At 54.2% G+C, this 12360-nt stretch overlaps 1 protein-coding gene across 5 annotated transcripts; it reads left to right on the top strand.

Moving 5' to 3' along the window:
* The first annotated feature begins 356 nt into the window (after window positions 1–356).
* CCNL2 (cyclin L2) lies at window positions 357–9022 on the top strand. 5 transcript variants are annotated; one of them, XM_045548767.1, is made up of 11 exons: window positions 357–677; window positions 987–1061; window positions 1322–1431; window positions 2717–2837; window positions 3838–3902; window positions 6380–6479; window positions 6675–6779; window positions 6866–7007; window positions 7504–7615; window positions 7699–7791; window positions 7976–9022. In XM_045548767.1, the coding sequence occupies exons 1-11, from the start codon at window positions 387–389 to the stop codon at window positions 8328–8330; spliced, it is 1569 nt and encodes a 522-aa protein (XP_045404723.1). In that variant the 5' UTR covers window positions 357–386; the 3' UTR covers window positions 8331–9022. The 5 variants fall into 5 exon arrangements, with proteins under 5 accessions (XP_045404723.1, XP_045404724.1, XP_045404727.1 ...); XM_045548768.1 differs by having other exon boundaries at window positions 360–677; window positions 7507–7615; XM_045548770.1 differs by lacking the exons at window positions 357–677; window positions 987–1061; window positions 1322–1431; window positions 2717–2837; window positions 3838–3902 and adding an exon at window positions 4527–5972.
* Window positions 9023–12360: the final 3338 nt, after the last annotated feature.

Genomic DNA, 12360 nt, shown 5'->3' on the forward strand with positions numbered 1-12360 from the left:
AGGCGAGCGGAGCCTCCAACGCTGCCCCGCGCTGGGGACGGCGGGACATCCCGCCGTCCTCAGGCTTCTGGAACACGCACTACCGCGACTGGGCCCTCTGTGCAAGAGCAGGCAACCGCGGGCCCAGCACTCCAGGCCCGGCAACCGCGTCTCGCTCCGGACAGATGCACTTCCGGGTCGGGCCGGGCCGCGGAGCCTGCTGGGTTCCAGCGTCGGCGTGGGGTGCGTCGCTGACGGACAGGTAGCACAGCCAATCGCCACAAGGTGGCGTGGGGCCGCCCACGGGCCGAACCAATGGTGCGGGGCGGGGCGGGGCGGTCGCGGCCGCCGCGCGTCGCGAGGAGCCGCCCTGCGGGAAGCAGCCGAAGGGGAATCGGCGGCACAAAATGGCGGCGGCGGCGGCAGCGGCGTCCGGGGCTTCGGGGCCAGCGGCTCCCGCGGCGGCGGCCGGCGCCCCAGGCTTGGGGAGCGCAGCCCCCGGGTCGCAGGGGGTGCTGATCGGAGACAGGCTGTACTCCGGGGTGCTCATCACCTTGGAGAACTGCCTTCTGCCTGACGACAAGCTCCGCTTCACGCCGTCCATGTCGAGCGGCCTCGACACTGACACGGAGACCGACCTCCGCGTGGTGGGCTGCGAGCTCATCCAGGCGGCCGGCATCCTGCTCCGCCTGCCGCAGGTGAGGGCGCGGCCGCGAGCCCGGGCCGCAGTAACCGCCGCGCCGGCGCCGGGCCTTTTGTTGGCGGCGGGGCCGGGCCCGCGCCACCCGGGCCACGGCCGCCGGCCCCACCCCGACCGGGCCCGGACCCCCGCCGTCCTGTCCCCCGGCGGGCAGGGCCTCGGGCGGCGGGACTCGAAGAGCCCGTTGGGGACGTGGAAAACGTCGCAGTGTTGGGCTCTGTGTGGGGAGTCCCCCGTAACGCGCTGACTTCAGCCAGGGTCTTGAACGATGGAGACGAAAAGTGATGGACGTTTCCCTCTTTTCTAGGTTGCCATGGCTACCGGGCAGGTGCTGTTCCAGCGGTTCTTCTACACCAAGTCCTTTGTGAAGCATTCCATGGAGGTAGGACTCCTTCTCAAGGACGCATATTGAGAGGAAGCCTGGGCTTGTTATTTTGCCCAGTTGCTCAGAGGACATAGTACCTGCCCCCTAGTCTGAGCTCTGTACGGGGGGGTCTTGGAAGTCGCCTGTGCTGCGGGGGTCTGTTTCTCCTCCTCCTGTTCCTCTGGGCGCATCTCCTCTTTGCTTTTAGTAGCCCTTAAGCCTCTGGAGGCTGTCAGGATTGGAACAAACATCCGTTTGTTGCGATGCTTACATTTCAGCATGTCTCAATGGCCTGTGTTCACCTGGCCTCCAAAATAGAAGAAGCTCCAAGACGTATACGGGATGTCATGAATGTGTTTCATCGACTTCGACAGCTGAGAGAGAAAAAGTAAGTCTTTATTAGAGTCATCATAAACATGTCTTTTTTTTTTTTTTGTCTGGAGACAGAGTCTTACTCTGTTGCCCGGGTTAGAGTGCTCTGGCATCAGCCTATAGCTCACAGCAACCTCAAACTCCTGGGCTTAAGCAATCCTACTGCCTCAGCCTCCCGAGTAGCTGGGACTACAGGCATGAGCCACCATGCCCAGCTAATTTTTTTTCTAGATATTTTTAGTTGTCCAGCTAATTTTCCTCTATTTTTAGTAGAGACGGGGTCTCACTCTTGCTCAGGCTGGTCTCGAACTCCTGAGCTCAAAGAATCCACCCACCTTGGCCTCCCAGAGTGCTAGGATTATGGGCATGAGCCACTGCGCCCAGCCTGTCTAGTTTTTTTATGGTTATCAAGTTACAATAACATTGCTATAACAAAATTTGGGGTGTGAGATTTTAAGCTTGGGGGTTGTTCATTAACGTACTCTCAAGCACCCAGAACAGGGCCTGTCCAGGGGGTACCCAGCAGATGCTGTCCAGTGAGGGACGGAACCCCCATCTTGTTGGTATCGGTTTCCTGCTTTGCCCACGTCAGCTCACAGCCCTGCCGTTTCTTGTTTCCCGCATGTTTCTGAACGTTCTAGAGCAGGGGTTCTCAATCTCACACCGTTGACATTTGGGGCTGGATCCCTCTCAGGTGTGGTGGATAGTCCTGTGTGTTGTAGGATGTTTAGCAGCATCACCTTTCTCTACTCACTAGGTGCTAGGAGCACCCTTCCTAAGTTGTGGCAGCTTGAAATGCCTCTAGACGTAGCCTCATGGCCCTGGGATACCAAAAGTGCCCTGGTTGAGAACCACTGCCCTAGACCGTAGCCCAGACTTTATGTTCCCTAAATTAATGGAATTTCTTTGGAAAACAGTTTTGTCTATTTTTAAATATTTTTAAATATTGGTTTTCTGGTTATCCATTTCCCTCAAACACATGCCCTTGTATTTTGAGCCAAAGTGCATTGAGCACTTGTGCAGTGAGATGCTAAGACCCTCACATGTTCAGTCCGTGTTTGTGCACCAGAGAGATGTTTATCTGTAAGGAAAAGGGGCGAAGATTATTGAGAAAGGATGAGTAGGTTAGCACTGGGGTGTGAGGAGTAGTTTGCAATTTTTTAGTTAAAGGAAATAAGCTTCGTAGTGATGTCTCTGTTGTGGCGTTTGTATTAGTTCCTCACCATTTGGAGGGACCTGAGGGACTTGAAAGCCCTTGTTTTGTCTGACCCTCATGTGGACCACGTGGTTTGTCCTTGTAGGAAACCTGTCCCTTTACTGCTGGATCAAGATTATGTTAACTTAAAGAACCAAATTATAAAGGCAGAAAGACGAGTTCTCAAAGAGCTGGGTTTCTGCGTCCACGTGAAACATCCTCACAAGGTGGGTATGTGCCTGGCCTCCGGGGGTCCCCCAGGCCACTGCCTCAGCCCGGCCACCTCTGGCCATCTCGGTACGGGAAGGCTCTGAAGGTGATTGAGTGCGTCCTTTCTTTGGTTTTCCTGTTTACATCCATAATCTCAAAACGATTTTTGATTCAATAGTCTTCTAGTATCTGTTAATTTTAGTAACATTTTTTTAAAGTTTTGTAAATGGCATCTTTTAAGTTTGGGCTTTCAAAAACAGTGGTAAACTTGTAAAAATTGAATCTGTTAGTATACATTTTTCTTTCTCAACAGCTAATTCTCTAAAGTTGCTTTAGTAACGGTCTTACTTCCTCTTAATGGGAACATTGGAAGAATTCTGAACCCTTTTACTCTGAAATGAACTAAAGCAGTTTTGTAGCATGAATTGATTGAGGAGCACGGCTACTATACTTTAAACTTGTACTTTAAGTTAAACAAAAAACTTGTTTTACAAAAAAGATTATTGTTAGCATTTTGGTTTCATCCCCTTTTTATTTCTGGGTTTCCTCATATCTTCTCTCTTGCTTGTTAGCTTTTCTAGTATGAATTCAAATTCAAATCCTTGGTAAATTATCCATCACCGATTTAAGTGCTTTTCTTCATTTGCTGAAAGTATTTTCACACTGTGTTCTGTTTGAGTTGGTAACTGGGGTGCAGAGATGTTTAGGGCAGGCTAACCTCACTGGTGGAAAGGTGTTGAAGACAAGAATGAAAATCAGCCCGGTGAAGAACTAGGCCTTCCGTGCCGTGGGGTGTGCAGCCGGGCCTCACATGCATGCACGCTGCCCACTGCAAAAGCAGGCAGCAGGTGCATCAGCAAAAGCTCCCCCTCCAGCTGAGCCATCCGCCAGATGTGTGACCAGGAGCCACCCCTGGGATCTAGCATGAGGCTCTTACTTGCTGCATGGACACCCACAAGATCTGAATTCTGGGCTCTTGAGGTTCTTGGTAATAACTGCCTGACCCGTATCTTCCAGATAATCGTTATGTACCTTCAGGTGTTAGAGTGTGAGCGTAACCAACACCTGGTCCAGACCTCATGGTGAGTTGACCTTCCTTGTTTTACGAGACCAGCAAGGGCAGTGCAGGAATGTGTTGATGTGAGGCACTTGGGCAGTGGGTAGTCGGTCCCATGACTTGGTTGTGGGCTGGAGTTGTCCAAGTGCCCAGTGTTCCTGTTGCGTAAATTCCAATCAGACTCCCAAAATGTCAGGCACTGGCATAACGGTAGGTGGCCCATCTCCTCCCCATAACCCTGGATCTCCTGTGTCCCCCAACCCTTGAACAGTCCACAGTCTTCCTTGTGGGGACTGTTGATTTTGTACAGTTGGATCTTTCCCAGGGAAATCAAAGGTGACAGATGATAATTTAGACTTAGTGGTATTATATCGCCCGTGAAATTGTATCCCTTGGGAGAAAGGTGGGGAGGAAGTTTTGCTACAATTCTGGGACTGATTTTAGCAATGCATGTATGTGCTAGAAATGAAGCCCAAAGTACAAGTTAGTGTTTGGGTATCTAAGTGAGTTTTTCTCACGGAGTTAAGTCTGTAAGGGTCTTAATGTTGCTGACTGAATTGTCTGGTGCTATGACGTGTTTAACAGAGAACCTATTTTGACTTTCCTTTTCTGTACTCTTTCAATCAAAGGGTAGCCTCTGAGGGTAAGTGACTAAGACTTCTCCTCTGCTGTCCAAGCGCTTTGGTGCAGGGACAGCGGCCGTCTTCAGCCAATCCAGTGCAGGCTCTCCACCGAAGGCTGGCTCTAGACTGGTGGTATGCGTTCGATAGCATAGTCATGGCCGACTGCTGCTTGTGGTTCTGACGATTGTGCTTCTTGTTAATCCTCTGTTGTGCTTTGGTAATTGTATCGATTAGAGTTGATAACTGTCTTGACTTGAATTTTGTTCCTTTAAAACTGCTGTACCTATACCATAAAGATGCAGTACCTTTCTCTTTTTAAAAAATTCTATGAAAAGTTGTAAGAATTGAAGTGAATTGGCCGATGTGAATTCAGACTGTCAGTGTGGGATTATGTCATTTCTGGAAGGCCTAAAGTTGCTCTTTTCAGCAGCTAAACTTGACACATTCTAGGAAAAGGTATGCATCTTTAAATTATTCCATGGACACTTTTAAAAATACTGTAACTTAATTTAAATGTTAGCAATAAGTTTAAGTATGTTTTGAGGATTTCATTTGTTTTAAGACTTAAAAATTAATGGATTAATATTATTACTACTTGAATACTGAACATTTTTTATTAGAAACAAAAAAAGTTACTGATGGTTAAGTTTATCACTGTGTTCTTCACTTGCAAAGCTGCTGTCGGGGCGTGTGGCCACTGGGCCATCACTCCGGCCTCCTTCCAGTGCCTGGAGCAAGAGCTTCCAGAGCCAGGTGCCTCTAGGAGGCATCTGTAGAATTTATCATTTAGAAATCTGAGTGGGTTTGTATGTCACTTTCTCCAGGTTGTATTTAGGGTAAAGATACAGGGGCAGGGTGGGGGGATGAGTCCAGTCACAGGCTGACTCCACGGCTCGCCATAACTGGGGCGTGTGGGGAGTAGTGACCATATATCCTGTTCACCTGTTTCCTCATGGAATTAATCGTTTGTTTTTGCAATATTGATAAAGAGAATATAAGGTCTGATTTTAGTCTATTAAATCTTAGAAAAATATATCCAAAGAAAAATGCTAAAAATGTAGCCAGTTTAAAAACCTTTTAATTTCATAAAAATGAAAATTTTTATGTTTTCTAAATATAAAGTTTTTTAAATGTACTAATTGTGATGAAACTTGTAGTATTTTGTTGCTTTGTCTGATTTTATGAATGTTCGTTTTAAGACTCCTTGTTGCAATGGGACAATTTGGAAACGATTCTTTGCTAAGCTGAGAAGAGGACTTCCCTGTGGGCACTGAGCCTGCTCTGCGTGGTGTGCCTTTGCATCCGAACTGCACCAGGGTGTTTCCCTTTCCAAGTGGACGCCCTCGGGGAAGCCGCAGCTCGGTCGTCCAGAGACGGGCCCGGCCGTGAGCACTCTTCGCGGACAAGGGACTCAAGAGGACAGCTGGCCTCACAGCAGCCTTGCAGGCTTCGCGCTCAGCCAGTTGATTTGAGTTTGCATGTTTCTCTGCACTATGGATTTTGAGCATTTAGATTTCTTTAATCAGATACATTTTAACCACTACAGTAGACATTTTCTTTCTGAGGTATTGTGCTTTGCATGGGAGCAGGCCAAAAGCTGAGGGGGAAAAGTAAAGTTAAAGTCGGTTCTCTTTCATAGCCACACGAATTGTCTGACATTCAGCCAGCCTTTTTTTTTTTCCAATAATTTCTCTGCTTTCCTGTCCTGATTCAGAAAAAGCAGCTAGAATGTTCCTCCATTAACTCTTGAGATTCACAGGACTGTCTAGCTCTGAGTTCTAGCATTAGACTACTTAGAGGAGTAGTGACTTTAGATAATTCAGACGGATGTCCCAGATTGCCAGGGGGCATTGCAGTTCCTCTTGCGCTTGGTTTTCAGGAATTACATGAACGACAGCCTTCGCACTGACGTGTTTGTGCGGTTCCAGCCCGAGAGCATCGCCTGTGCCTGCATCCACCTCGCTGCGCGGACGCTGGAGGTTGGTGCATTGCTGCCGTGGGGGTTCTAGCCTGACCTGTCCCCAGGCCACAGGAGACTCTGGTGTCGTTTGCTTCCAGTTACGCTCGCCTGTGCCAGAGCTTCCTGGTGGCCAGCAGGCTGCTTTTATGGCCCTGAGTCTTGCTGGCCACGTGGCCGTCGAGAAAAGTGTGACAGTGAGTGTTTGTGTTTACAGATCCCTCTGCCCAGTCGTCCCCATTGGTTTCTTTTGTTTGGAGCAACTGAAGAAGAAATTCAAGAAATCTGCTTAAAAATTCTGCAGCTTTATACACGGAAAAAGGTTCTTCTATGTTTTCTCCTGTGACATGTGTGTTTATCTTTGCTCAGAAGCCTCTGTGCTAAGTGGACGGACTCTGGTCTGTGCAGGTTGATCTGACACACCTGGAAGGTGAAGTGGAGAAGAGGAAACACGCCATGGAGGAGGCAAAGGCACAAGCCAGGGGCCTGCCGCCCGGGGGCACACAGGCTCTGGACAGCACGGCAGGGTTCTCGCCCGCCCCCAGGCTGGGTGAGTGTCGGTGCAGGGGTCCGCCCCCCACAGGGGGAGGTTGGTGGCCCTCCTGCCTTCTCGACTTCTCCTGGACTCGAATCCGAAGCCTGTCAGAGCCCTGCAGGCACTAGAGCCCCTAACTGCTGGTGATCTTTGACATGAGACACGGGGGCCCGGAGAGGATTTTGTCTGTGTATTTTCATTAGTGAGGAATGTGGGCAGGCTTTCTAAAATGCTTTTGTTTACCCTACTTATCCAGTTAGCTTGTCATTAGATAAAACTTTTACAATCTGGGGCAAGAGATCGTATTGTCGGACCCCGGAGGTAAGTCTGGTGCCCACTGCCCAGTCCCTGAGGAAAGTGACCGCGGTAGAGGGCCCTTCTGCCTGTCTGTGGCGCATCCTAGGCAGCAGGGAGTTCAGGCCTGTTCCAGTGGCCTTAGCTCACTCTGCTAACTTATTTCTTACCAGAAGAAATAAGTTTTTTGTTTTTAACATCTTGTACTTGATTCTAGTAGAATCCCCCAAAGAAGGCAAAGGGAACAAGGCTTCCCCGCTCTCTGTGAAGAGTACCAAGAGGAGAGTGGAGGGCGTGAAGCAAGCCAAGGCCGACAGCCCCGTGAATGGGTAAGGCGCCCAGAGCTGCTCCGGTGGCCAGCAGGGTTGTCTGGAGACTCCGGGTCTGTAACCGGCCCCCGTCCTGTTGACAGCTTGCCAAAGGGGCGAGAGAGTCGAAGTCGGAGCAGGAGCTGTGAGCAGAGCTACTCGAGGTCCCCGTCACGATCTGCTTCTCCTAAGAGGAGGTATGTGCTTTGGTGTTTTCCCCAGGTGGCAGGAGGTGATGTGGCTACCCTTGGGGACAGTGGTTCCTACCCTGAGGTGGTTCTTCTCCAAACCTGGAGCTCTTGCCTCTGTGAGACCCTGTGGGTGTGTCAGGGCCTGGTTGTGACAGGTGGTCACACGTATGGTGGTGCTGTCCTTCCACAGGAAAAGTGACAGTGGCTCAATGTCAGGCGGGTCCAAGTCACAGAGCCGCTCTCGGAGCCGGAGTGACTCCCCACCGAGACAGGCGCACCGCAGCGCCCCCTACAAAGGCTCTGACGGGAGGGGCTCCAGGAAGGCCAAGGACTACAAGTATCCCACCCAGAAGCCACACAAATCTCGGAGCCGGAGCTCATCCCGCTCTCGAAGCCGGTCACGGGAGCGGGCAGAGAATTCTGGAAAATACAAGAAGAAAAGTCATTACTCTAGAGACCAGCCACGGGAACGCTCGAGGTCGTACGAGCGCACGGGCCATCGCTATGAGCGGGACCACCCTGGGCACAGCAGGCATCGGAGGTGAGGCGGGTCCTGCTGACTGGCAGCCAGGGCCCCTTGCCCTGGAGTGTCTGTCTGGCGGCTGCCCTTAGACCCTCCCTATTGTGCGCATCTCGGCCGAGCAGCCCTGCGGCACGATTCTTTCCGGAAATGGTTTCTGACCAGACTTTGAGATGAATTTGGAAATGGAATTGAGGGGACGGTGAGGTGTGCTTCAGGCTGGCCTGGGGCTCAGCACACACCTGTCCCACCTCGGCAGGAGCCCTGCGGGCAGCTCGGTGGAAAAGCAAACCCACGCGGCCCGTGGTGTGGCCTGGTGCTATCTGTCGGCAGCCACCTCCTCACCCCACCAGTGCTCAATTACGTTAAGCCAAGAAGGATGATTTTTAGAACCTCTGCCTATATTAGGTTGTACCATGTACATATTTTGCAGTGTTTCACAGTGAGAAAATGGCCTTAATAGCCCCTTATTCTCTGTCCATGTTGTAAATAAACGTGTTTAAAACAAGTTAAAGCTATATATGAAAACTCAGAACTTGAATTCTGTCAGCTTAAAATTTGCGTGGGGAATTCTGATTTTTTACTTGTGAAGGTATTTAGACCTGTGCTGAAAGTCGTATATTTTTATCTGTGCAATGCTGAGTGCAGGCCACCAGCTCCTAGAGGTTTCCTATATATGCATTTTATGTGGTTGAATAAACACAACTCTGCTCAGGATGTTGGGACGATCAAGGTTTGTAGCTCGTTTGCGTGCTCGCTGGGGTGCACAGCAGCTTCCCGGCCTCGGGCACGGCGGAGCTGCTGGTCCTGCATGCTCGCTCTTCGCCCTGTCAGCTCGCTGGCCCGGCCCTCTGCCTGGTGAGGTGAGAGGTCCTGGGGGCAGCAGGTGGGGAGGTTTGGAAACAAAGTTATTCCACAGGGCTCGCTCGGGCGGACTAGGGCCTAATCCCCCCTGCTGCTCCTTCCTTTCCCTCCTTTCCAGGAACGACAGACAGTGTGGGCTGGATCCGGGCACTGCCCAAGGGGATGGGCCCATCCCCCTTACCTTTGATGAGCTGTCAGCCCCCCAGGGAAGGGGCCTACGCTGCCCCAGGCACCTGCCTGGCCACCTTAGCACCGCCCTGTCCCTTCAACGCCCCTTGCACTCTTTGAGGCAAGGGTGGTGGTTTCTCTGTTCCACCCCCAAGTCCTGCCAGGATGGTGGGTTCGTAGGGCAGGGCCCCCTGGCCTGCACTCCAGGCCCTGAGAGCAGTAGTAGAGGTAAGGCCAGACTCGGGGTCCTCTCCGCCTCCGACCCCTGAGCTCGGGGTGCTGAGCGAGGCAAGTGTGGCCTGGCAGATGACCTGCCCATGCCGTCCACCTTGTGTGGCCAATTGCTGGCACCTGGCTGGACCCCACTGGAGTCCCCAGCCCACCTGGGCAGGCCCTTCTCTAAAAGCAGTGTCCTCCCATGGGGAAGGTGCCCCGGCTGGGCTTGGGATGTGAGGGTCCCTCTGCTCTGTGGCTTCTCTGCCGGCCCGGGGGAGGGACGGGAGTTTGTCCCTGGAGCAGCAGGTGCAGAGCTGACTCAGCCCTCCCAGGGACCCAGCTCCCTCGGGGAGGGGCAGAGGTGCTGAGGCCCCACACAGCGCAGGGCCCTACCCCTCCTCCAAGGGCGCTGCGGAGTGCCCCAGGCCAGGTGCTGGTGGGGGTGCAGGAGTGGGGTGGAGGCCCTTGCAAGGGCAATGAGATTCCAGGGCTGGACCTGGAGGGACGAGGGGCTCCCTGGTGGCCCCAGCTGGAGACTGGCTGGCTTGAGTTGGGGCACGTGGTGGCTGCCTCCAGTGGTCCCCGAAGTGAGGCTCCTGCTAGCCGCCTCCATGGCTGCAGCTCACTCTGCGGAGCCCCCTCTGGACCTGGGGGTCACAGGTTTGCACCTCTCTCCTAGGTCAAAGGTCTTCCCTGGGGAGCATCCAGGTTGACACCAAGATTTGGGGTGTCCTGAAAGCCAGGGTCGGCCGGGTCCCTCCACGAGACAGTTGGCCCCCTTCCACCTGTCCTCCCAGCCCTGGGGAGGTTTCTGGGACAGGTGGCCTGCCCCGGGGACAGTCCTCGGTGTGTCAGCTCCTGAGAACTGATCTGGGGAAAACAGTGATGGGGCCGGGCCAGGACGTGCTGGAGGGTCAGGGCTGGGAGCATGGAAGCATTTTGCCCCCAGGGGACATCTGGTGATGTCTGGAGACATTTTTGGTTGTACCAGCTGGAAGGGGGGGGGTGCTACGGCATCTAGTGAGTGCAGGCCAGGGGCGCAGCTCAACACCCACACCCGGAGTGCACAGGGCGCACCGGATGGCAACGAGCCATCCCCCCAAGTGTCGGCAGTGCTGAGGGAGAGAAACTCTGGCACAGGGGACGTGATTCAGAGGACACAGCGGCAAGGCAGTGTCCTCAGAGCCTTCTAGTCTGCAGCCCCGGCCGCGGACCCAGCTTCCTGCGCTGGAGGCTGATCCCGCCCCGCAAGGGCGCCTCTGCCTGCACACAGCCCCGCGGGCCACAGTCCCGGCCTGCAGCGCACCCTCCTGCTTCCCAGCAACCGGACAGGAGGACCAAGGTGGGTGGTCGTGTGCCTGTCTCGCCAGCCAGGAGGGCTTTGGCGTGAGCACCAGAGCTGCACCCCAGAGGGCTGGCAGGTGCTCGTGGGCCACAGTGGCTGCGGAACTGCCCCAAGAGCCAGTAATAAGGGAGCGGGGCAGATGCTGCTGCTGTTGCCTCGGCCAGCTTGGGTGCCCTTGAGCTCTGGGACCTGGACCCTAAGTCCAGTGCCGGGACAGCGGCTTCGGCTCCCCCTCCTGAGGGCTCAGGCTGGACGCGGGGGCAGGCAGGGTGGGCTTTGGTCGGACAGTTCCCAGCCCAGACCTGAGTGTGGTGAGCGGAGGAAGGGGCCATAGCACCCCGTTCTCCTCGCTGGGGGGGGTCCCTCTGCACTGCTGGGACACCATGGCTCTCACCTGCCCGCGGCAAGGATGGGCATAGGGGTCACGCTGTATTGCCAGCCCCAGGCAGGACCCACAGGGGGAACCCAAACAGGTGCACGGTCACTGCCCCTCCAGTGCTGGTGTCGGGTGCCCTGGGCAGATGCCTTCCCCACTCCCCAAGGTGCCCTTGCATTTCAGGCAGCCACAGGTCTTGGCCCCGAGTCACAAGTCTTCCCAAGGGCAGTGCTGAGCTTGGGGGTTGCTAGAGCATGCATGCCACGAGGTGCCTACGCAGTGGGGCCCGCCCAGGGTCCATGGGGCCCCCACCTGTGCCCCCTTCTCATCTGCACCCTGGGCGCGGGCCTTGGAGTGAGACCACTGGCTCGGGCTCTGTTCATGCAGTCCCAGCAGAAGCTCCACTCCACACCCTCAGGCCAAACCTTGGAGGGCCTCGAGGGCCTGCTGCATGTTCCTGCGTGGGCCTGGGCCTGGCCCTGCCCAGCTCACACCTTCCCCCAGGCACCTTGACAGCTATGTGGGCAGTCACACGATGACTTGAGTACAGGAGGAGCTGGGGGCCAGTGCAGGATGCCCCACATGGGCCTGGCAGCAGGTTCATGGCCCCAAAACAACAAAGGTGGTGCCTGGAGTGGAGCAGCTGGGCCAGCTCGCCTGCACCTGTTGGAGAGCATTGTGGCCCAGGACATGCTGACCATTAATGAAGCCAACGAAGTGTCCACCCCATAGTCAGCAAGGGGCATGGGGCCCTCACCACCCAGGACAGCCCACCCTGATGCCCCCCACCTGGCGGTGGGCAAGTAGGACTGACAACTCCTTCATCCTGAGGCAAAGCCACTGCCTAGCAGAGAGGTCAAGACTGTCACTCTGTGGCTCTCCGTGCAGCACGGGGTACAGTAACCACTGCTCCTGGTTTGCTGTGTCCAGGTACCCAGCCACTGAGAGAGAAATCCCGTGGCTCAGGCACGGTGGGCTCCGTGGTGTGCCATGGTGTACTGGTAAGTGTCAACAGCCACTCTGAACAAAAAGGGCCCAGGGGAAGGTAGGCCTTGGTTTTTCAATTTTTGGGGCATAAATACTTCT

Source organism: Lemur catta, chromosome 3, assembly GCF_020740605.2.
Source record: "Lemur catta isolate mLemCat1 chromosome 3, mLemCat1.pri, whole genome shotgun sequence".
NCBI classification, from domain to species: domain Eukaryota; kingdom Metazoa; phylum Chordata; class Mammalia; order Primates; family Lemuridae; genus Lemur; species Lemur catta.

Bases quoted from the DNA above. Each gene is read 5' to 3' on its own strand.
- CCNL2 (XM_045548767.1), top strand. From the start codon at position 387: ATGGCGGCGGCGGCGGCAGCGGCGTCCGGGGCTTCGGGGCCAGCGGCT. The intron at 678-986 runs GTGAGGGCGCGG...CCTCTTTTCTAG, and splicing joins TCCTGCTCCGCCTGCCGCAG to GTTGCCATGGCTACCGGGCA. The intron at 7,008-7,503 runs GTGAGTGTCGGT...ACTTGATTCTAG, and splicing joins CTCGCCCGCCCCCAGGCTGG to TAGAATCCCCCAAAGAAGGC.